The 24,173-nt window shown below is 50.4% G+C and overlaps 1 protein-coding gene across 5 annotated transcripts in view; it reads left to right on the forward strand.

The window, feature by feature from the left end:
- Positions 1-1,868: 1,868 nt before the first annotated feature.
- Positions 1,869-24,173, forward strand: part of BCL11B (BAF chromatin remodeling complex subunit BCL11B) — a 104,251-nt gene continuing 81,946 nt past the window's right edge. The window contains exons 1-2 of one of the 5 annotated variants that reach the window (XM_017960318.3): positions 1,887-2,984; positions 16,279-16,644. In XM_017960318.3, coding sequence (XP_017815807.1) covers positions 2,927-2,984; positions 16,279-16,644 — 424 coding nt within the window. In that variant the 5' untranslated portion in view covers positions 1,887-2,926. 5 annotated transcript variants of the gene reach the window in all.

Here is a 24,173-nt window from a genome sequence, read left to right on the forward strand (position 1 = left end):
AGGGATGGCCAGTTTATGAATGTCTTAATAAGTTTATTAAAGGTGGGTGAGGGCATATTTTTCTTACTTAAGCCACTTTCCTGGAAAGATTTTTGCAGTGAGAGGGATGGCAGAAGAGGGAGGCCCTTGTAGACTTTGGACCACGTGGAGGTGGGGTATTGGGAGTGGGCAGCCGGGTGCAGCCTGCCTGGCCAGGGCGAGGAGGTACAAGTCCGCGCCCCGCCCCCGGTCTCCGTCCGCTCGGCCTCGCGTCCGCCCACCCTGGAGCCCACAGTTTACAGAACTGCAAGCCAGGGCACATTTTATTGTTATATTTTTTAGGGTATGGGACTGGAAAGGATCTCTTTCCATTCTCGCTCAGGGACGCTGGGCGCTGTTAAATTGTTGGTGCCATCGCCCCACCCAAGACCTTCGGGACGAAAACAAAAACCCCCGTGTGCCCCCCGAGGAAAAGGCCCCGAGGGAGGCGGCGCCCCTGGAGGCGTCACGGCCTCGCTATGCGTCCGGGTGAAGCCGCCGGAGCCAGGCCTGGGGGCGGAGTGGGGTGGGTGCAGCTGGACTCGCCCGCGAAGCCCAGCGGGAGCCAGGCCCCGACCCGCCCTGGCCGCCTCCGGAGAAACCCTGAGAATGGAGAGGAGGCCAGCCGCGTGGCGCGCCCAGCCCTGGAGGCCAGGTCATCAAATTCACAAAGTTGGCCGCAGCCTGGGGAATAGGGGGTGTCCACGGGGGCCGTGGTCCGGCCTTATCCCCGGGCCACGGACAGGCCCCACAACTCCTCTTGTCCTCGCCGGCTGGAGATCAAACGGCTGACAAGGCAGCTGCGTCCTTCCCAGTCTGACAGGCATTTTCAAGTCCTACCCTGGGCTGAGGAGCGCGGGGGGCGGGGTGTGACTTTCAGGTTGCTGTGATTGTCAGGGGCGCCTCCTGGAGTCACCCACCCGAGTATCTGCGGAGATCTGGCCACACCTACTCCTGGGCCGGCAAGTCCAAGTCCCTCTCCCACGTGCAGCGCCCCGGCCCCTTTACCCTCTCGCTTGCCATAGACCCGGTTTAGGGGGTGGGGCCGTGTTTGACCCCTAGGAGTTAATGGGGGTAAGGTGAGGGGAGGGGACAGAGATTTGAGTGAAAATCCTTTTCCAAATGGGACTCAAACAAGGTCTCAAACACTTCTCAGCCCCTCACGTGTTCTTGATTCTGTTCTTTTGGTGTCGTTTATTTTGTCTTCCTCACCCTCCCAGAGTCTGTAATACCAGGATTTATATGGAGACACTTTTTGGAAGTTGAACTCCAACATCCACCACCCCGCCCCCGCCCGCGACCATAAAACAAAAGTAAAAACTTCCAAGCGACTTTTCCACGGAAACGAAGCAATTCTTACTGTCCCCCAACTCCCATGTCGACCCCAACCCTTTTCCACAGTCCACGCCCCCACCCCCAAAGTCCAAGTCCGAAAGAGCTTTTGGGCGGGTGGAGACTTGCATTGATTCAATTTAGTTCACTCACACAGTATCCCGGCCCCCTTCTCAGGGGGTCCTGCTCCCAGGAGGGAGGCGATATAAGGACGATTTTTCTTTTATTTTAAAATACGCTGCCCAGTGTCCCCCCCGCCAACCCCCTCCTGCTTTTGCGCAGCCGGGGCTGGGGGGAGATGAGGAGCGCACAAAAACGCGGTTTGCACGTGTGTCCGGCTTGGGCTGCGGGTGTGCGCAACCGGCGACTGTGTGTGTGTATGTGAGTGTGCGCGCGCGCGCGAGTGTGTCTCTGTGTGTGCTTTCTTGTTCTCTTACAGGGTACAATGTTAAAAAGCCACCGCTAGTCGCCCCCAGTGCTCCGACTCTCTGGGTCTTTTTGTCTCTAGTGCAGATTAAACGTCACGTCCGCACTTGAACTTGAATTTTATCCCATTGTACAGAGGCAGCCCCAGCCATAGAGAGACCGAGAGCTCCCAGAGAACCCGGACTCCGCCATCTTCACGTTGCAATCTATAGCTCCCAGTCTGCGCCCGCACCGACCCAGGCGCACTGGGCGAGCCGCCCCTCCGCCCCGCTCCCCCCGGGCCCGCGGCGCCAGGGGAGCGCTGGGGAGCGCTCGCGGGGACTCGGCAGCCCCTCCGGCCGGCGCCAGCCTGCCAGGTGAACTGGGAAGGAGCCTCTCTTGGTGTCCCCCCAGAACCTCGGAAGGGTCAGTCTCCGAGAAAAAAAAACAAAAAACAAAAACAGGCAGCCCGCAGAAAAACCCAGAAACAACCGAACCGGGGCAGTTTTACATTGCTTTGGGTTTTTTGAGGGGGCGGGGTGAGGGGGTACGAGACAAGTCCCCAAGTTTTCTTTGCTTTTTTTTTTTTCCTTTGCTTTTTCTTATTCTTTTTTTTTTTTTTTTATTTGTTTGCATTTTTTTTTCTTTTCCCCTCCTGGTAGAAGTGCGCTTTCCACCTACCAGACCCTGAAAGAAAGTGTCAGGAGCCGGTGCAAAATCCAGTTTAAGTTCAAGAAGACATTTGCAAGTGCAAGAGGCCAAGCAGTTTGAAGAAGTGTAAGAGATTTTTTTTCCTTCGAAAGAATATATTTTTAAAGAAACCAGCCAGTCCGCGGAAAGCAACAGCAGTTTTTTTTTTTTTTTTTTTTTTTTTGCCTCTTTTTCTTATTTTAGATCGAAAGGTTTTTCTTGCTTTTCTTCCCTTTTTTTTCTTTTTGCAAACAAAACAAAAAACAGCATAGAAGAAAGAGCAAAATAAAGAAGAAGAAGAGGAGGAAGAGAGGGCAAGAGAGGAAGGGAAAAAAAACACCAACCCGGGCAGAGGAGGAGGCGCGGCGGCGGCGGCGGCGGCGGCAGCGGCGCGGCGGCAGCGGCAGCTACTCGGACCCCCTCCCCCGGCTCCCCCCATCAGTGCAGCTCTCCGGGCGATGCCAGAATAGATGCCGGGGCAATGTCCCGCCGCAAACAGGGCAACCCGCAGCACTTGTCCCAGAGGGAGCTCATCACCCGTAAGTGTCTGCGGAGTGCGCGCGAGGGGCCGGAGATGGGGCTCCGGGCGCCTGGGGCTGGGGACACGGAGCCCGGAACAGCCGAGCTGGGCCAGGCGCCGGGGCCGCCCGCTGGCTGGCAGAGTCAACGGCGTCGGCCTGGAGCATGGCGGGGGGCGGGGGCCATAGGAAAGTTTCTTTGCAGCCGGGGGAGTTGGGGCGCCGAGCAGCCGGACGCGCCTCGGGCTCGGGGGCCTGCGGAGCCGGCTCCGGGCCGGGGAGGGGGCGTGCAGGCTAGAGGAGTGTGTGTGTGCGCGCCGAGCCCGGCTGGACGCTCGCCCCTCCGAGCGGCGTGTGTGGCGGCGGCGGCGCTGGTGGCGGGGTTTGGAGAGGAGGGGGAGGGGGCTGGGGGAGCGGAGGGGGAGGGGGGAGCCGGGAAGTGGGGAAAAGTTGGCGAGCGCGTGGGTCCGCGCTGACGGCGCGGGCGGAGGAGAGCGGGGTGCGCTCCGGCTGGGGGAGCCGTAGGGCCAGGGGCGGCCGCCGGCTCCGGGTTCCCGGTCCCTGCGCCCGGCCCAGCAGGGTGCCGGCCACGCCGGTCCTAGGATTCCGCAGCCGCCTTTCTCTCCCCTCCTCCTGCTATTTGCAAAATAATCCAGCTGCGCGGCTGTTTGCAGGGCTCAAGCCCCCCTCCCCACCCCCCATTTCCCCACCTCCGTCTGTCTCTTGGGATGATCTTGTCTTCTTTCCCCCACTTCAAAAAGGTGGGGGGATTGGGGTTGGTGAAAAATCCCCGCCACGAGGAAAAAAAAAAAAAAAAAAAGGTTGTCAGTTAGGAGTGGGAAGAGAGTGATGCGCTCGTAAAATAGTAAAAGGAAAAAAAAAAAAAGAAAGAAATAAAAGGAGACCCATCAATCTCGTATCCATCTTTCTATCTCAGTATCTTTCATCTTTCCTATCTAAATAAACAAGGCAGGTCGCAGTGGAAATCCACCGGCTGAAATCGTGTAGATTTCAAGCATGTGGCTGGGCGGGCAAAGTCAGGCAGCGGGGCAAGACAAGCAGCAGCTTCCACCGTCCCTGTTGGGTTTATTTAGCAGAGGGGAAAAGCGAGCGCGAGCGGGCCAGGTACGGTGTTTGCAGGGGAGCCCGCTCCGGGTCCCCGCACACTTGCACCGGGAAGGTGGCATCGCCGCGCTGCCCGCCCGCCGCAGCCCGCGGGGCCGCTTCTTCGCTGCGCGCGAACATTTCCCCGCCGTTCTTTCTCTCGCGGTGCCTGGGTCGCCGTTCCTTTTTTTTTTTTTTTTTTTTTTTTATTGCATTAAAAATAAAACATCCTCTGGGTGCCATCGAGACCGCGGGCAGGTTGTATGTCTGCAATCCGCCGCGCACCTCGCCGGGCTGGGGCCGGGCTGGGGCCGGGCTGCCCGCGCGGAGCTAGAGAGGGCTGCGCGCCCAGCCGCCGCAGAGGACTGGCTGCGGGGCGGCCGAGAGCCGAATATTTATGTTATATTTTAAAAAATTTAAATAAATAAATAAATATATAAAGGGGTTCTCCCCTCCCCTGAAAATCCAGCATAGGAGCCATCTGCTCGGAGCAATTGCTGTTGCCATCTCTCCTTTGTTACAGCAGATACATTAGTAAGAATTTGTGGATTTATTATGATTATTTTTTGGGGGGGAATAGAAATTAAAGTGGGATTCGCCTTGGGAGAGGGATGCCTCTTTGGAGGGAGGGAAGAGGACTTCTCTTTTATTTTTCGCCATTGTAACATCAAAGAAGACTCGCCGGCTGCATTTAAAACAAAATGTTTTGCAGCCAGATTTGAGCTTGGTTTGATCAAGGTCTTTTTTGCCAGTTGACATTTCGATCCTTTACCAAGCCACAGCAATCGCTTATTCTACACCCTTCCCCCTTTAGATGGGGTGGTTGTTAAAACGTCTATACTTGCAGAGGCTTAATTTCTCCAGGAGGCAATTTGCCCCACGTAGCCTCTGTATAATTGCAAGGGTTGTTTTTGAGGAGGGGGAATTGGGGGGGGGGGGGGGGAAGGGGGAGTGAATGGGGGTGCACTGCCAAGCTGGCAGCAGCGGCGAGCCAGGAGTGGTTGCAGTTGTGTGTAAGGGAAGAAGCAGGTAGGTTCTCTTTGCTTTGGCTCTCCCTCTCCTGGCATTCCTGGGACATCAGGCGAGAGCCCTGGCCAGACCACTGGTGGCAGCTGGGCATGAGGGTGAGGGGTGCCTGGTGCAGCACTTTCCCATCCTTCATTTGTTCCCTGTCTCACTCAGCCTTGCTCAGAGCTGCACTGGGGAAAGCCAGCTGACACTGGAGCAGTGGCAGGGAGGGAAAAGAGAGAGGCAAAGGAGAAGAGAGGTGAGGAGAGAAAGGGGAAGGAGACCAGAGGGCAAAGGAAAGCCCGCCTGCCTTCGAGGGGTACATGGAGCCCAGGCTATGTGTACGGGTTTAAGCTAGGAGAGTGGTCCAACCAGTTTTCAGACAAGGCTGTTTATTATCCAAAAGCAGCTGGCTTTTCGTCTGTCCTGTGTCACCCCGGAGGGAGGTGGGAGTGCAAGCAGGGGAAAGGCAGGAATGGGGTGCACTTTAGCCTCTGTGGCCTCTGGAGGTGCCTCTCCACAAATGATGCAGGAGCCGTGGACTCAGGGTGCTTTGGAGCCCTGGTTGGCAAAGCGGGCGCTGTCGCAGCCTCCACTTGGGGTTCACATTTTAGATTTTAAATTCAAAAGATACCCCTTAAAACATGGTCCATCTTTATCAGTGGGGTGGCAGCTCCCAGGCCTGTGGGGCAGCAGCCTCAGGTCCTTCAGGGATGATGCAACTGCAAATAACTGATGGCCTGGGAAACAGGAGGGCACACAAATAGCACGCATGGTCTTTGTGGGTGGGTGGCAGGCGGGCGGGGGGGGCGGGGAGAGAGGGGGGAGGGAGCGTCTGAGAAGGGCTCCATAATGAGCTAGTTAAATTTACAGACAGGACCAGGGACAAGAGGAGTGAGGTAAAAAAGAGTGAGAGACAGCTGGTGATGGAAACCTGGGCTTCTGGTTTGCTTCAAAATGTTTGACCCAGATGGATATGGCTTTTAAAAGCAGAGGACAGACACAGCTATTAATAAAAAAACAAACAACAAAACAACACAGTGGCAATCGTGCCGAGGGGAGGTTAAGGGGGATCGACTGACCAGGCAGAGGAAAGGGCCAGAGCCTGCTGTGCCAGACAGGGCGAGGGTGAAGGCAAGAGTGCTTAAGCCGGAGAAGGAGCTTGATGCTTTCTGAAGAGACCAAGCAAAATAAGATGTCCACGGTCAACTGCGTAACCCCAATCAAGATGATTTTCTCAATAACCCACCAACAGGTTTCCTAGGAAGATTAGTAATTTTCCGTATGAATTCACCATTTTGTAAAACAACTAGAGACCCAATATTCAATGCAAAAGTTAGGCTAACTGTTAATTCCATGGTTGCCTTTTAAATTAGATTTTGCTGTAGCTGTATGTTTTGAAGGCGGCGGTGTTCACAATTATCTTGACTCCCCAGGGTACAGTATATCTCCCATGGTCCACATGTCTTTCAAAATTGGGCCTCCGATAAATTTCATAAGACATAACTCTCTTTTTTTTTTTCTGGTTAGTTGGTGGGGGGAGTGAAGTTCCTCTCCCTTCTGCACAGAAGGGAACCCCATATCATTAGAAGTGTGATATAAGTCAGCTGCTCTGATTCAACGGGAGAATAAAAATGTGTTCATCAAAGGTGTTATGCCAGGCTGATTTTATTCATTTGTAATTCACACCTGAGAGAAAACAGCAGTGAGCATATTTTAACAACCCCTAATATTTTTAAAGGGTCTTTTTTTTTTTTCCTACCTGAATGATATGATGTATATATGCATATTTTTTTTCTTTTTTTTTTTTTTTTTTTTTTTTTGATGGGGAAGTTGCTATCTGCCTGTGCCTGGCCTTGGCGATTTTTTGTCTGGCCTTCGAAATATTTCGTAACAGAAAACTAGTCATTTCTGAAGTACTGGGGTGTATGCAGTTGCTTTTGTGAAGCCGGCCTTAGAGACATCGAGGCTGGGGTTAACTGGTTGTGTGTGTTGCATCAGTGACCAGTGCGGAGGGCTAAATGGGTCCTACTCAACCCAAGGGAAGGCCAACTTTGGGTGCATTTGAGAATAATTAGAATTATGTCTCAGGTGAGACCAAAGCACAGAAAACAGTGGTTTACAGATACCAGTTTCCAGCGCCTTCTCAGAATCGAGTTCTTGGCACTGTCTTATAGCTTAGAACACGGCTTGCACCAGCCTTTACTTATCCCCTTTTCATCTCCTATCTCGATTGCTTTGCATTCTCTGTTGCTTGTTGTGATAAAATACTTTCCAAAATAAACTTTCAGTTGAATTGGCTTTTGGTTGATGGCAAGCTGAAACGCCGAGCCGCGCCTAGCGCCACTTGGCAGCTAGGGGGAGCTCGGTGCCCGTGTCATGGCTTGGCGCCTTCGCTACAATGGGCTAGGAACGGGCTTCCATCAGCAGCGGCGGCAGTTTACGTTGCTGCAAAATGTCTTAAGTGTGAAGTTGTAATATTGATTTTCCAGCAGAGATTCGTGCAGGACAAAATGAGAATATAAGTTTGAGAAATCTATTTTCAAGCTATCGCCATTGATTTACAAGCCCTCACTTGGCAGATGGGGGCATTTTCTTTTTCTTTGATTTTCTTTCTTTCTTTCTTTTTTAACAATTAAAATTGTGAGTTTTGAATGGGTGTGTTTTCCCTGATTTGTCCATGGTTTTGACGTTCTGAAAATACTGCTCCGTTATTAAGGCGCTGGTGATCGGGCTGGGGAGGTCTGGGAAGAGTGCACATCATTTTGGGGAAGGTGTACTGCTCATTTCTGTCTTGTATGTCACAGACCCAGGGAACAGTCGAGAGTTGCTGCTTTTGGGAGTCGTGTACCTAAAACAGCTTGATGAATGGAAATCCTTTTAGCTCAAATTTTATAACACTTGGATTCTCAATTCCATTTATTAGGTAATGTTCCCACTGTACTAAGGGAAATAGTGCCGTTCCCCAAAGATTTAAAATGCCAACTCAAATTACATGTAAAACTTTGTTTGGAAAGAGTATGTGATTGCTAGAACCAATGTTGATCACATCTTTCACCCCAAACAGTTGTCCTTTATGGATGGTTTTCAATGAGACGATTTCTCCCCTAAACATGTAATTTAGTGATGGGGAATATATGTGCTTTTGATCATAGGATTTCTAGATTTATAATGTCTTCTTTCCCAAGTTCAAGAAATCTGCAGACTGCACCCTGAGTCTTATGCTAGAGTTCAATATATGAGCAGAAGAGGTTACCCTGAGACAGGAAAGAGTGCTTTATTCTAACCTAAAAGAGAAATAAATTAGGTCAGACAAAAGCCTAGTGCTGTCATCAGCTGGAGAAAGAGCCTTCACTCTCCAGAACAGAGGGCCAGCAATTTATCTGATTATTTCTCTACTTCATTTAATGTTTGAATCGAGCCAGTTGTAAGCATGTAGTGGCAGCGAGCTTACTGGACCACTCAGAGATGAAGAGGCACTGTCACCTCGAAGTCTTGGGCTGGGCGGTGGTCTCTGAGCTGCAGACAACCGTTAAAAAATCAGTTTAGTAATCTCCAATCCTTTGCCTTAGAACTCAGGGGAGTTTCACAAGCTGTAACTAAACACAGATCATAGATAAGACAATGCAGGAAAAAAATATATGGGGGAGGGAATGGGAGGGGGTCAAGTTCTTGTCCCTTGGAGACTCTCCTTCATCTCCCGCAGCTTAAGGATGGACCCTCTGGCTGCCTGGTTAGGCCTCACCTTCAGCTGAAACTCTCCAAGGACTTTGGCCTCTAAGTTAATGCTGGCTTCACATCTGGGGAGGACAAGGAGAAAGTAAATGCTCTTTGGGGGCTGTACCCTGAACCACATGCTTGAGTTATTGATACCCGCAGAGCATACTTCTCTGAAGACGGTGTTAGCTGTAGACACACTTTTGTATTTATTAATGGGGAGGGGCACCGAAGACACTAGAAATGAATGTCTGTGTCATCCAGCTGCCGTGAGTATGCTTTGTCACTTTGCGACACTCTTTTGACTCACGCCATTCGGTCTGAGGTCCTGTGCGCTCTGTCCTGTCCCTACTCCCTGATCCTTCTCAACTTCCTTCCGGTCCCAGGGAGCCAAATGTCAGGGAGATGTGCTCAGGCTCAGTCCCCCCCCCCCCCCCCGTTTCTCCATCCCTCCCCAAGAAACGCCGTGTGCTGACTGCCTCCCTTGAGCAGTAGGTTTCCCAGGACGTGGGTAAAAAGTACCGAGAGCAGGCTATTTGGAGATGCGTGGAAAGAGAAGGACACATTTCTTGCTGCTTCTGCACAGCCAGTGAGGAGGGTGAGCAAAGCAGCCTCGTTTTTTACTGGCAAAAGTGACACTAGATGGAGGCTCGATGAATGGTGCCACATTCACGGGACGTTGGTCCAGCATTTTGACATATGCAAAATGCTTTTGTGCAGTTGCTGAAATTCAAGAAATTCAGTCTTTTTTCTTTTTCATGTGGCAGCTGATAATTTACTTGGGTGTTGAATTAGCCAGCCTGAACTATTTTACTGTAATGAAATCCCAGACCACACAAAATTAAGTCACTTCAAAGTAAAAAAAGAAAAAAAATCCTCTCTTTTACATAACTTCTTTTTTATGCCCCCCTCCCACTGAACTGCTGAAATACAAATACATTTGTGAAATGTTCTAGTGAGTTTTCTACTAAAACAACACGCAGAAATGACCGAGAAAAGTTGAATGCCAATATTGTTGTGATTAACATGTGCCTCAGAAATGGATTCGCTGCTAAGAATTAAAAAAAGAAGTGTGTGTTTGGGGGTCATGTTTAAATTCCTACCTTGGAAAAGAGATGTTGAAAGTACTCCTGCCCTTGCTGTTTGCTGTTGGCCTCAGAAGATCCAAACTCCTCCAACTAAAGCCTTGAGGTCCAGTGTCCTGTGTGGAGGCCCCTCTTTTCTTCCACACCTTTGAAAAAAGCATAACATTAAATAAAAACAAATCTCTTCATTTGGCCACAAAGAGTGCTTTTATATCACATCATTAGGAGCCTGTTGTGGCTCTGAAGATGGAAGGCATTTGCAGTTTTATAGAACCTGCTAAATGTGTTGAGAAGGACTGCTATTGTGGTAAATCTTTTCCTTTTCTTCTTCTCTAAAGCGCCTGTTTTATTAGTCAAGCCTTTAATTTGTAACCTTTTAGTGATGGCCGAGACCTGTGGATATACCTGAGTACTGTTTTCCTTATTCACTTGTTCTTTTTTCTGCTCTTGTGTTGGGGAGACCCAGACTCCTGGGCTCAGTTTTTGGGGTTCTGGAGAGGTGTGTGCAGTGGGGGAGAGAAGGAGGTTGGGCTCCGTAAAACAACTGAGAAAATGTTTCAGGGAGCTGCTTCAGCATTCTAAAATCAGGCTGGGGTCCTGCAAACAGTCTGTACATTGGGAGGTCCTCCCCAAACATTCGACTTTCCCGCCTGGAGTCTGTAGACCAGAGGTATGGGAGGGACGCTCTTCCTGTATCTAAACCCTCTTCGGGATCTGGAATTCCCACCTTCTGGTCTGCAGGCCAGCCCCAAAGTTTCCCCCGCTGACAGAGTCAGCGGGACCCTGATCATTTTCCTGGGAAACCCACACTGGGAAGCGTGTTTTGCACTGGCCGCCTTCCCTTGCTCTCCCTCCCACAAGTCAGAAATGGCTATCGAGGTGTGTGCCTCAGTTGAGGAGGGGCAGACAGGACCTCCTGGGGTGGTGGCTGTGGTATGCATCTGTCCCTCCAGGGAGGCAGCCTTTGGAGGGTGTCAGGGGGCTGCAGAGCTGACCTGGAGCAGGCTGGACTCCTCTGACTGTCTACTGAGAGGGTCGAGGGTCAGGACAGAGAAGGGTGATCTGGGTCATGCTTCCTGCTTCAGACTCCGCCTGGTTGTGCCCTCCCAGGGTCCCCACCCCCACCTTGTGCCCCAATAACCCTTCAAGACCCCTCGTGGACATCCTCCTGGCACCTGCCTCCCTCTTATCTCCATTTCCTTCTCTGCTGGGCACTTCATTATTCCCTCCGTTAGGGGAACTTCATAAAATCTCTTGTCGTGCCTTTAAGCGTCATCTAGTCATAGATTATTTTCTCCACCAAGAATTGATTCCTGCTCTCTCCCCCTCCACCCTTCTCGTCCCCCCTCCCTACGGTTGTTATTTTCTCTTGGATCCAATAAATTAAAAATGGATGGCAGCTCAGAAAGTGTTGTGTTCCGTCGAGTGTGCGTGTGGTGGCGTTTCCGTGTCGCCTGGAGTCCCAGCCCCTCCCCGAGTGTTCACGGAGAGGAGATGAAAAGATCTCTTCGTAGATTATGGGTAAGCATGGGCTTGCTGGCAAGAGCTCCCTCTTCGTAGGAAGCAGGTGTAAAGTCTCCAGTCGGATGCAAGCTCAGGCGGATGGATGCTGAACATTTCTTGTAAACATGCGTACACATCATGATGGCGGTTGTGACGTTGGTGGCACACGATTTTAAGAGCCTGGGACCCATCCCCCCACATCCTTCCCCTTCCCACCCCCGTCATCACTGAAACAATAATCCTGTATATGTTTCTCCTGGACTGTAGCTTAGCCATTAAAGATAAGAGAGTTGGATTTGAATTAATGCAGGGTAAGGAGGAGCAGCAGCCCATGTGCTATGTATGTAGCAATGTACATGTGTGTGTGCAGGCAGCCACGCACATGCCCGGTGCTCTGGGGACAGCAGGCAGCAGACCTCTCGGCTGGAGTTCCCCTAAGGGCAGGTGCATGGGCAGTTGTTAGAGATGGAACAGGGAGGGCGGGGCCCTTGGCACCCTCTGTGTGGGGGAGTCACTGGCCAGGTAAGGCCCTGCTGAAAGCTTGCAGCTGCTGGGGGCTTGTTGGCTGCTTGGCTGGGCCTGTGTTAACGATGTCTTTCCATTTCTGTCTTCTGCCTCAAATTCCTTCCCAGCAAAGCCCAGCATGGGGAAGTTTGTCTTGGGATCAAGTGCTTCCCTTTTCACTTAACAACGATGTCCATTATTATTTGTGAAGCCTGATTTCATTGCTTCTAAATGCATTTACCAGCTGGGAGGAGGCCTGGCCTTGTAAATAAAATGTGGTTTTGTTGTAAAAGAAAATCTAACTCGTGTGTTTGTGTGTGTGTGTGTGTGTAAATACAGATTTGTCCCTTCACTTTAGGATTGAGCATTTCAGAATCCACCTCAGCCTTCTGATAGCTGCCTTTCGAACAAGTTGCCTGCTGCATCCATTCATTTTTCCTCTTAATGAGTCAAACATTTGAGCAATTGCTCTACTTTATTCGGCTCATAATACATTGAGAGCAGCAATATTCTGCAGGGCTGCCCGACACTTGGGGAGCTTTTCATGGAAGCAGAGATCATCTCAGAAGAAAACCTCGTCTTGCCTTTATTTTTTTTAAGGCCCGAGTTTGCTGGACAAGACTGCATGAGAGGCTGGTCTGTAGGGTCTGGGAATTTGAAAGGCTGTTTTCATTGGTCTTTTTCCTGGTGCTTTTTCGTCTCTGGGTGGCAGGTTGGACCACTCTGCCTGTTAGAACAGAGGTCTGGTTCTCTGAGGCTGTGCAGAGCCGGGAGACTCAGGTGTCCATAGGGCAGAGAAAGCGGGGTGCCCCTTTGCCCTTCCCAGGGCTTGGCCAAATGTTTTTCTCCTTTTATTTCTTCCATTATCGATACAGTTCTAAGGAGGGACACATGCACACTTATGCAGGCACCCTACACGCCCAGCTCGGTATCAGCTTGCCAGCGGAAATGAAACCACAGTCTTTGGGGGTGTCTACAAAGGCCTTGAACGTGAGCTCTCAGGCCCACTTGGTCCACTTACTCTGACCCAGAAATTTGGGGCTGGGGGTGACTCTGCTGCCTGATGTTGGGGGTGACCTTGCTCCCTTCCTGGGAAGTGTCGCACACAGCAGGCCAAGGCACAGCCCCACAGCCTGGGTGGTGGGGAGAGGAAACCCTGTTCTTTGGAATCGGGTGAACACCCTGTCATCTCAGGGGGTTTGACTTTCAACGCTGAAAGTGGGAGGGGAAGGAGATTGTTTTTGTCTGTTTCTTTTCCTCCCAGACTCCCTTAGAGGCAGGGAGTTGGATCTCTGGTCTGGGAGGTGGAGATCCCAGCTCAGAGCTGAGCCCTGGAGCCCTGGATAATCCCGGGGCTGTCTCGGGGACGCCAGCAGGGCCTGGCTCCCAGGTTGGTTGGCTGCTAGGACTTGACGCAGAAATCAGAGCTGCAGCACAGCAAACGGCTTTGGACACCTTCAAACCCAATTACAGGGGCTCGCAGGGCTGCTGCATGAGGAAAGTGAAAAAGCAGAGACTGCCAAAAAAAGGAAAGAATACCAGATGTTACCAAAAATAAAAATAAAAAAAAAAAAAAAGGAGAGAAAGGAAAAAGTGCTGGTACATAGTCTTGGCAAAAGAGGAAGCTGAGAAGGAGAGGTGCTTGCGAACAGGCATGTGTGACCTCTGCTAATTTTTAAATTCATCTGTGTTTCTTTTGAATTAGAAAATGAATATGAAATTGTGTAGTTGAAAACCTCCCAGCAGAGAGGAGATACTTAGGCTTGCTAGAACTACTCAGGAGGGCGGACGAGGCTGAAAAAGTTAATAAAAAAAAAACAAACAAAAAAGTAAACCGAAGATTAAATTTAAAAAACCAAGAAAACCTCTTCGCCCTCAGAAAGGACGGTCAAGTTGGCCCTGTGGATTTGTTGTTGTTTGTTTTGATCAAATCTTCCCTCGATGCAGGAGTTTCCCAGGCCTGGACAGGGTGGCATTTAAAATAGTACCAGGTACCGCACCTCGCCCCTTTTTCATTTGAATTCTCAATTTCATTATGTCCTTTTTTGCTTTTCAGCTCGTTTCTTTTGTGCTTCTCTCTCTATTTTTTAACAAAACAATATTTTGACATCCTCCTCCCATTTATTGGAGCACCTTCTGTAAAAATGGCGCACAATACATCCTTATATTTCTAAAGAACTGTTTTTACAGCCCTCTCCTTTGGCTCTGAAATTATGTATATGTAATTGGTAATTAAAGGTGCGAGCTTTTCAATATAAACAGTATTGCTCAATGTTAGATCATTAAAGGGAAAAAGAGGCACCAAATAATTACCTTTTACATTCTGACAAACCGTTCACAGGAATCCAGTCTCCCCTAGAACCTCTGTTCGGTGGGAAGGTTGTGATTACATTTTAACCATAGCAAAGCATCTTTTCATAAAATAAATTGGTAAATTAATTACGTGGCATTGTCTTCAAACCCCTTTTTAAGTAAACTCCTATTTCTTTTTAAAGTGTAATTAATGGTTTCTGGGACTGGCTTTGTGAGGACTGTTTCTTTACCTTGTAGGTTCTTTTTGTTAGAGAGATGCAGACAACAGATTTAGGATTTCCTCGTCTGCGGGGCGTTTTTGTACTGCCACATTTCTGATGCATTCTACATTTAATTCATCGAGGGCTCTGTCTGCTTTTCTGTAACCACAGATGGGATCTCAAACGGTAGTTTCTCTTCTTAGCGATACCTACATCGCTACCTGTCCACACACAGTTCATACGTGTGCGTTGTACGTCACGTGTCGTTGTATATTCCATATTCAGTTTCACACATGGACTCTCCTAGGCCCTGCATAGGCTCGTGTTCAGAAAATAGAGAACAGTGATTTATGTGTAGGATGGGAGATGCCACAGAATTTTTTCCTTAAATTATCTGTTCTTTGGCTCTGGCACTTCAATAACTTCACTGCCACGGAATGTATTTTCCTCCCTCCCATTCCTTCTCCCCGTTCCTCTGTGGTTTTCATTATCCTTTCCTAAATACCATACAACTTCAAATTTACCTGCCTCCTCGGGTTTCAGACCTTTGGCTGCCCTCTGGCTTCTCTGAAGACCCCGCCACTCGTGCCTTCTCTACGACTACTGACATTTGCTCTCGAAAAATCCAGCCCGAAGTTGCTCAGACCCCGAGGGGAATGTGAAACCTCCACACTGTCCACTTCTCTTTATTTATGACACTTTCTGCTGCTGAATCTTCCAATTTTCCCTTGAGGAGGTTGCTGCTTGTTGAGGCATTTATTAGCTTCCAAATATTTGGGTCCTAGGTTCCCTACTCCCCCCGACCCCCACAAAAAAAAACCCAAGAGAAATCTATCGGCTGCTAAAGAAAAATAAACACACACAGTCCGTTGAAAGTGTGGTTTGATATCTTCTAAGAAATGCTTTTGGAGTCTGGAGAATTTTCTTTCTTTCATTTTTCTGGGAGTGAAAATAAAATCAACAAACAGAAAAGGACAGTGGGGAGTTGATGAGTATGGGGAAATCTACAGAGAAAGGGAAGTCTGACCGGGCCCCGGGTGCTTGGCAGGGAGAGCCGGCTTCCCAACTCTGCAAGCCGGTTCCAGCCTCCCTTCTGCTGCAGTGCTTTCTCCTAAGATATTTTTTTGGAACCTGACACTCACTTGTTGCTTTCTGAGCATGTGGGCTTCCTTCTCTCCTAAGGACGGACCCCGAGACGCCCATCTGGGTTTCTGTTTTCTAGTTTGGTGTGTTTCCAGGTCCCAGGTAGAGGAATGTCAGTGGGATTCGCATGAATGGGGAGGGCATGAATGAAGGTGTAAGGGATGGGAGGGGTGGGGCTCCAGCCCAGCAGGGGGAAAGGGTTCCAGCTCACTGGTTCTCAGCCCTGGCTGCCCATTGGAATCACCTGGGGAGTCTGAAAGAATATTCCGATGTTTGTTCCCAGGGTAATTGGTCAGGGGGATGCTGCCTGGACCTTGGGATTTTTCAAAGCCTCCAGGTGATTCTCAGATACTGGAAACTTTCAGAGACATGTCACGATCTCATGCTGTCAGCAGCCACGGTGTGTGTGTTTGCGCGTGTGTTCGTGTGTGTTCTTATACTACGTTGGTGAGAAACTGGCAGAAAATAAACTAGAATGCAGTAAGATCAGCACTACTTATGTGGCAATGCCCAGGGGGCATGACGTTGCTCCCAGAGCCTCAGTGTGTGCCCGTCTGTCCCGTGGGGGATGCTCACCAGCCCCCAACCCCAGGGAGGACCTGGTGAGCTCTAGCAGCCAGCAGCAGTGGGGTCTGCTTCTTGGTGGGGATGGGGTGGACCGGAAGTCGGGTGCTGTGACCGCCTAAGCCCATCTCTATCTTCTCTGCCCCTTCCCTTTCTTCTTTCTGTCTCCAGCAGAGGCTGACCATGTGGAGGCTGCCATCCTCGAAGAAGACGAGGGTCTGGAGATAGAGGAGCCAAGTGGCCTGGGGCTGATGGTGGGTGGCCCCGACCCTGACCTGCTCACCTGTGGCCAGTGTCAAATGAACTTCCCCTTGGGGGACATCCTGGTTTTTATAGAGCACAAAAGGAAGCAGTGTGGCGGCAGCTTGGGTGCCTGCTATGACAAGGCCCTGGACAAGGACAGCCCGCCGCCCTCCTCACGCTCCGAGCTCAGGAAAGTGTCCGAGCCGGTGGAGATCGGGATCCAAGTCACCCCCGATGAAGATGACCACCTGCTCTCGCCCACGAAAGGCATCTGTCCCAAGCAGGAGAACATTGCAGGTATGGGATGCTGTGCTTGCCTGGTTGCTGCAGAAGCCACCGCCGGGGTCCCACGCCCTCTGTCTGAGTGTACTGGTGCAGGGGAAGGCCCAGGGGCTTCCAGGATGGCCTCTGGGCCACCAGCCAGGGCTCCCCCTTTCTGAGAGTCCACCATCCAGGTGACCTTCAGGAGGAGACAGGCCTGGGGCTCGGGGAGGCCCAAATGACTGATGGCTGCTTGCTTTTGGTGAGGGGACTCTGTCTCAGGGGCTAATCCAGAGGTGGTCAGAAGCACAGAATGAAAATTTGGAAGTCTGGTTGGCCCTCTCTTTGCTACTGATCTCGGCTTAGTCCCTGATTTTGAAGCTACACAGTCTTGGGTTAGAATTTGTCTTCACAACTTGGACATGTCAGTTTGCCCGTCTATGAAATGGAGCTAAGGAAACCCACCTATTAGGGTTGCTGTGAGGATTAATGAGCTGTTGCATGCGGCATGACCTGGTAGGCACTTAGGAATGGGAGTGCTTATTCTCTCCCCTCTCCTTTCTCTCTGGACTCAGTTTCCCATGTGTGAAAAGAGGAGTTAGGCCCCCTGATCTCAGACGTTGCTTCTGATGTTGCCTGACCCCAGGGGCCGGTCCCAGGCAGGGGTGTGGGAACTTGTTGGAGCACTGTGCCCGTTGGGGGAGGTTGGACATGCCCTTTGACATGCTCACTCATTCGACCACTGGGACAGCTGGTTTTACCACCTTGAGAACAGGTCTAGGGCCCCTCTGTCCCCAGGCATGGGTCTGCTCACCACAGTGAGTTAGCATGAAGTCCCTCCCTCTTGGCCAGCACCATGGCATGCTGGAACCTCTTCCGGGGAGCCACTGCTTTCTGTGCAAACCAGAGTGTTTGTTTCTGGTTTATACTTCTGAGCCCAGGAGGCCTGGGGGAGAAAGGAGGGCCTGGCCAGCCTGGGTTCCCTAAAAAGCAGCAGCCCGTCCTGGAGCATGACGGGCATCAGAGTTTATGCAGACGAGTCTTCAAATCCTGATGGTTGACTTTGGGTTAGCCACTTCATGGGTCTGAGCCTCAGTTTCCCCATCTGTCAACAGAAATGGTAATACCAGCAGGCCTGGTGTGAGGATTAGATGAGCAGGGGCTCTTAATCAGTTTTTTGCCTGTGGCACTTCTCTCTCAGGGGCCTCCTCTGGCTCTGCGGCATGCAAGTAGGTGGCTGGCTGGGGAAACGAGTGCATTGATCATTACCATGCTTCCATCATGGAAGGTAGCATGGGCTCTGGAGGGACTCAGGCTTTGGATGCTTCTAGGAGGGTGAGACAGATGGGCTTGGGCACTCATCAACACCCATCACCCAGGACGCAGTCAGGGTAATGCTGCAAGCCTGTCTCCCCCAAGTCTCCAAAGCTTTGTGACACTGAGCCTCACTTTGCTCACCTGTACAAGGGACTTAGTGAGCCCTCTCTTTTGTGGGGAGACTGGTGGTATGTAGATTCCTGCAGCCTCCTGCCAGGCACTGGGGAGGCATCAGTGAACCAGATTGGCCTCTGGGCCTTGCCTTGTGATGGGTGCCCTAGCATGAAGTGTCTCATAAGCTTTCCAAGATGCAAGGGGCTTTGAGACATGTCCAGGCCACAGGCATGTAAACACTGGCTTCTCAGAGTGCTATGAACACCCGAGCAGCGTCTCTTCACCGGGCTGAGCCACCAGGCCAGAGAGGTGCTGGGTGCCTTTTGTCTTTGTTGATTGATGTTCTGGGGACAGTTTCACCTGTAGTGTCAATGCCTGGCCTCAGTGCACATAGATCTTTCAGGGGTGGCCTTGCCAGGGAGACTTGGGCCACCTATTTATGTTTCAATGGAAAGATTGGCTGCTTTTGCCAAAAGCATCCAAATCCTCATTTCACATTGAAGGCATTTCCCAGTGAGAGGCTGCAGATCACTGTGGCAGGTTTGTTTAAGAAAGTGACTAAATGTGATTTCATAAAAGGCAAAGTTAATCTCCAAGGCAGCTTTGTCCTCATCCTTCCACCCTCTGGCTCCCCTGTTTTTTTTTTTTTTTTTTCTGGGTTGTGATACTGCAGCAGGCTACAGTATTTTTATTTTATGTGTGACGAAAGATATTCTTGGCCTTTCTGTTCAGCAACAGGACGAATGGATTTCTTCATTCTAGAAGAAATATGTAAAATAATCCCTTAGAAGTCTAAAGAGATATGTTTGTTCAAAGCATTTAAAATGTTATTTTAATCAAAGGCACAAAACAGTCTACATGCTGTGTCAGCTGAAGACGACCATCCCATTTTAACAGCACACCATGCGCCTGCCTTTCTAGTTCCCATTCCTCCTATTTCCCTGCCTACTTGGGCACCAACTTTTCTTTTCTTTTCTTATTTAATAAAAAGGAAAGATTAAAGAATAAAACTTCAGTGGCTCAAATGTATAAAGTAATTTAATATGGTGGGAGCATTAATTATTTTAGCTTAATTGAATTCTGAGGACTGCAGTAGTTGCATTTTTGTAGACAAGCCCTGTTTATTATTTCTCTGTGTAGATTAACAGTAAAGGAAACACAGATAACTTTCAGTTATTTATTGTAAAATAAATGTGTCAATTCATGTGTAAAGCAAGCTGCTCAGAGATAATTGAGTCTTTATATTTTAAGAGGGGGACTAGGAATCACGGGCACTTCTCCGCCCAGGCTTCCGGAAACCCGGCCAGCTGCTGCCCACGCTCCTGGCCCCCGGGCCGGCTGTCCCTCCATGCTTCTGCCTCCCGGCCGGGACTCCAATGAGTCCTCCAATCCCTCCATGACCTGCTATTGTCCCCAGGGCCTTGCTGGCCCTGGCCAGTAGCTGGTGAGTGGGTGGCTGTTAATTCTTGGACTCTACCTCTGGCTTTGGCTGTCCAGGCGCAGAGGAGTCCAGGGTGAGGTGACCTCGAGGGTCCTGGTGGCCCTGAGGGTCCTGCCTTTCCCAGGACCAGCAACATTCCCAATACCCAGGCAGGTCCCCGCTCTTCCTTGCTACGAGGTGCTTCTAGAAGTGGGGACTCCAGAGACAGACCCGAAGGGGGTTCCTCCCACCCTTAAGGGAGATCCCAGGGTGAGAACTGCAGGCGGATTCTGTCAATCATCACACTAGGTCGTGGACCCCATATCAGCTGTTTCCTCAGGACAGTCAATCTGGAGAGTAATTACTATTAATTTTTATTTTTGGTAAATGATAGAGAAGTGGGAAGGTAGAGGGAGGAAGTTTCTGAAGCTTTGTTTTCTGGAGGGCATTCATTCATTCATTCAGCAACTGAGCACCTGGGACCCTTCCTCCGCCCTGGGTGTCCCCACCTGGATCCCCAGGTAAAGAGCCCCCAGAGGAGGGAGCAGACGTCTGACATGGGGATAATGGGCAGAGCGTGAGCTGGCGGCAGCCCAGCTCTTGACGTGTGCATTCTGGGTCCAGGACCCGGCTCCCTGCTGAGCATTCGCTGTGGACAGAGGGAGGTCCTTGGAAGCTTGTTTCAGGCCTGTCTGGGGATGGGGCGAAGCTGATCAGAGGCAGGGTCTTTAGCCGGTGGTCTGACTCAGGGCAGCTATGGTGCCTCTGATACATTGCTGCCTATAGGTTTACATTCTTTATGTTTCTTAAGGTTCCTGCCTGTGGCATCCTCCCTGCCTCTGTGGGGGTTCGGGGGAGCACAGGACCCGTCCGTTGGGGGAGCTGAGAGGTGTTCCAGGGTTTGCAAAGGGCACGTGGCGCTGCCAAGCCGTTATCTGGGGGGGGGTGTTTTGAGGACGGGTGAGGAGAAAGGGGCTTTCAGGGTGTTTGGGGTTTAAAGGCTGCTGCTGCTGTGTGGGAAAGAACACAGCCCCAGTCAGAGCCCCACCCTGCTCCCTGCCAGCCTCCGGCAGCGACGTGACCTTCTGAGCCGCGGTTTCCTCATCTGTCATTGTGACATTTATGATGAGTGCCTGGCACACGGTGGGGGTAGGTGTGCTGCAAATAGGAGCTTTTCCTGGCGCTCAGCTTTCCCTCCTCCGCGGCGTTTTCGGGCGTTAGAGCAGCTTGTACCGGTCTTCTTGGCACTGAGTTCCTGTCAGGGTTGGGACAAACCTCCACTGGGTTGTGGGACTAAATCCACCATCACAGGCAGTGTCAGCATGGGGGAGACTCTTCCGTCCGATCTGCCTTTTGTTAGGTGACTGTCCCTTGAGGATCTCTTTGCTGGCGGTGCACTCTGGGGAGCTGGCGGGGGGTTTCAGGGTGAGGGAGCACAGGCTTTGGCGTCTCCCGGGTCGAATCCCAGCCCCATCACTCACTGCTGGCCACCTGTGTGAGTCACTTCACTTTTCTGGGCCCACGTTTCCTCGTCTGCACCTCCTTTTGGGTTATGCTGAGGATGAAATGAGGAAGCACCCACCTGGCACAGGTTGGGCCTGAGGCAGATGATCGAGAAGTGGATGCTTCTGGAAAGCCAAGCACAGGAAAGCGTGGACCCTGCTTGGCAGCATGCCGAGTGCGTGCTTTCCTTGGTCACTTAACCTGGGATTGCTCTCACGGTGATTTCCTACAGGTTCCTCTGTATAATTCCCACTTGATAGTCGCTGAAGGGGAGGTGCTTGATCACCAGGAATTTGGTTTTGTCTGTTATCAGCCCTTCCATAACCAAATGAAGCTACAGAGGGAGGAATTAACTATCAGCTGTCACTCATAAGCCTGCCTCCCTAACCCTGCAAGTCCCAAATGTCAGTTTTCTGGAGAAGTGTGGAGATAGGCAGCAGGTGACAGGAGGTGGCAGGTCCCCCTGGGCTTGGAGGTGGCAGGCAGCCCTGGCTGCAATGCCCCTGCCCACTTGATATGTCCTCATCTGTAACCCAGGGAGGACCCGGGATGTACCTGGGAGATTCTCTTAGCAGGTGGGGCATAGACAGGGTTTGGTTTGGGGTCCCAGTGACCCATTGCTAAGCAAAACGTGTGAGAGGAAAGGACTTCTGACGAGCCCAGGGATTTACATGCTGCTTTGAGAATGTTCTCTCCAGACTTTTAAAAATAAATAAAATAAACGTGAAAAAAAAATTGTAGCTTGGCCAGTGAGAGAAACTAAATCACTTGCTTGTGCTGGAAACTGGAGATAAACCCCACTTGCAGGTCGCCTTAGAAAACTTGTGCTTGATCTATTTAGAGTTGTTATTTTCCCTTCAAATTAAGATGAGTTAAATCCATGTGTGTGGTGGCATGGATTATCTTTTTTTATTATTAAATCGTGACAGCTAATTATTAGTTCTGTCTGCACTGAGGAATAGTGCGGTGTTCTGTCTGAGGGACATGGCCCTGGGCTCAGGCTGGGGTCTGGGTGTTGGGATGACTGAACAGGGCAGAGTTCGGGCTGGGCTGGTGGGTGGTGGGGAAGAGGGGGCGCTACCTAGTATCCCTCATTGTGCTAGATCCTTTTCTTGGGTTATCTCACTTAATTCTCCAACCTTGAAATATATATGTCTAACCCCACTTTGAATTGGGGCTCAGAGAGGTTAAGGGAGTTGCTGAAGGTCACACAGCAAAGCAGAGTCACACCTGGGTCTGTCTGGTTTCCTTGGATAGCAAGGGGTGTGGAGGATTTTGGGGATGGGTATTCTAACTCTGTCTGTCTGGCTGGTAGGGCCTTGATGGCAGGCACTACCTCTAACCCCATCCAAAATGGTTTTTGGAGTCCATCCCAGATAGGAACCTGTGGACACAGCCAGGAGTCCTCAGACCCCCAGGGACTGTGACCTGCAGTCTGTGGCTTTTGTGTATACTGTCCTGTACTTCCTAATGAGGGCATTGGAGAGATCAGTGATGACAAAGAACGCAGTCCAATGTAAATTCAGGTGCACCTGGGCCGGAATTTTAGATTTTTTTCCATATATTCAATTATTTCTTTTATTTTATATTGACTGTTGTATAGACTTTTCCCCCATACATACAAATTATTTGTTTTATTTTGTGGAATTGTGGTTTTGCCAGGGACTTGCTATGTGACTGTCAGCCAACTGTTCGCCTCACCAGGTCTTGGTCCCTATAACTGGAGATACACTCCTTGTGTTTTGGGCTTGTTATAAGGTTTGAGTCAGACAAGGTATACATAGAACAGGTTCCTGTGGGTTTTAGCTGTTGTTAATAATGCACATCCTACCCGTGGGATCCAGAGGAAGGGTCAGGCTTCCTAGCCTCCCGGAAGGACCTTGCTGCCAACTCTTCCCTTTTCACCTGCTTTTAACTTGCCTGAGCTTACGTAACTAGTTACTGGCAGAGCTGAGTCCAGACCCCAATTACCTTGAGTCAGGACAGGTGACTTTTTGCCATCCCAGGGTGCCCAGCCCTGTAGCTTGAGGCCATCTCCCCTGGTGGAGTCCCATTTTTCTCAGCTGAGAAAGGGGGGAGCCCTTCCTGTCCCGCTGGCCTTCCAGGGAGACGGCAGACCCACCTGCCATGTGAACTGTGCAAACCAGCGTCAAGAGTGTGTGCAGCTAAAATAGGTGACATCAGCACCAATTGTAGTTGAAAGTTTTTTGGATTAAAAAAAAGAGACCATACTGGTCACATAAATGGGTGGTTTTTTTTTTTTTTCCTCTTAAGGTTTGAGGCCTTATTTATAATGTATGTGGTTCCATACTTCCAGCAGTAATTCAGGAAACAGGAGAGAGAGATAAGGTAAGAAAAAGAGAGAAAGGCAGCTGGGCTCCCAAGGGGTGAACTTAACCAACATTCAGCCTGAGTTAATACTATTATTCTTAGTTTGTCTATTTGACAGTAAATAGTTAGTAATTGACTAAAGTTTTTTTAATCAGGCATTTGACAGCTTTTTTGGGCGGTTGTTGCTCATTTTCATGCTTGGCTAATGCATTAACCACCAGGTCTAGAATCTGTTAGGAGTGGGTTCTGCTGATAATCTATAGAAATAAGGCTGGCTGGCTGTCACCCCATCTCTTTGGGGTCATCTTTTCACTGAGGAAACAAAGAGATTGAGTTTTTCATAATTTCATGTAAAATTTATGTATTTATTTTTGAGACAGAGTCTCGCTCTGTTGCCTAGGCTGGAGTGCAATGGCGCGATCTCAGCTCACTGAAACTTCTGACTCCCAGGTTCAAGAGATTCTCCTGCCGGCTGCGGTGGCTCACATCTGTAATCCCAGCACTTTGAGAGGCTGAGGCGGGGGGGATCACGAGGTCAGGTGATTGAGATCATTCTGGCTAGCACGGTGAAACCCTGTCTCTACTACAAATACAAAACATTAGCCAGGCGAGGTGGCGGGTGACTGTAGTCCCAGCTCCTCGGGAGGCTGAGGCAGGAGAATGGTGTGAACCCGAGAGGTGGAGCTTGCAGTGAGCCGAGATCATGCCGCTGCACCCCAGCCTGGGCGAAAGAGGGAGACTCCATCTCAAAAAAAAAAAAAAAAAAAAAAGATTCTCCTGCCTCAGCCTCCTGAGTAGTTGGGATTACAGGCGCCTGCTTGGCCAATTTTTGTATTTTTAGTGAGATGGAGTTTTGCCATGTTGGCCAGGCTGGTCTCAA

Source organism: Papio anubis, chromosome 7, assembly GCF_008728515.1.
Source record: "Papio anubis isolate 15944 chromosome 7, Panubis1.0, whole genome shotgun sequence".
NCBI lineage: Eukaryota > Metazoa > Chordata > Mammalia > Primates > Cercopithecidae > Papio > Papio anubis.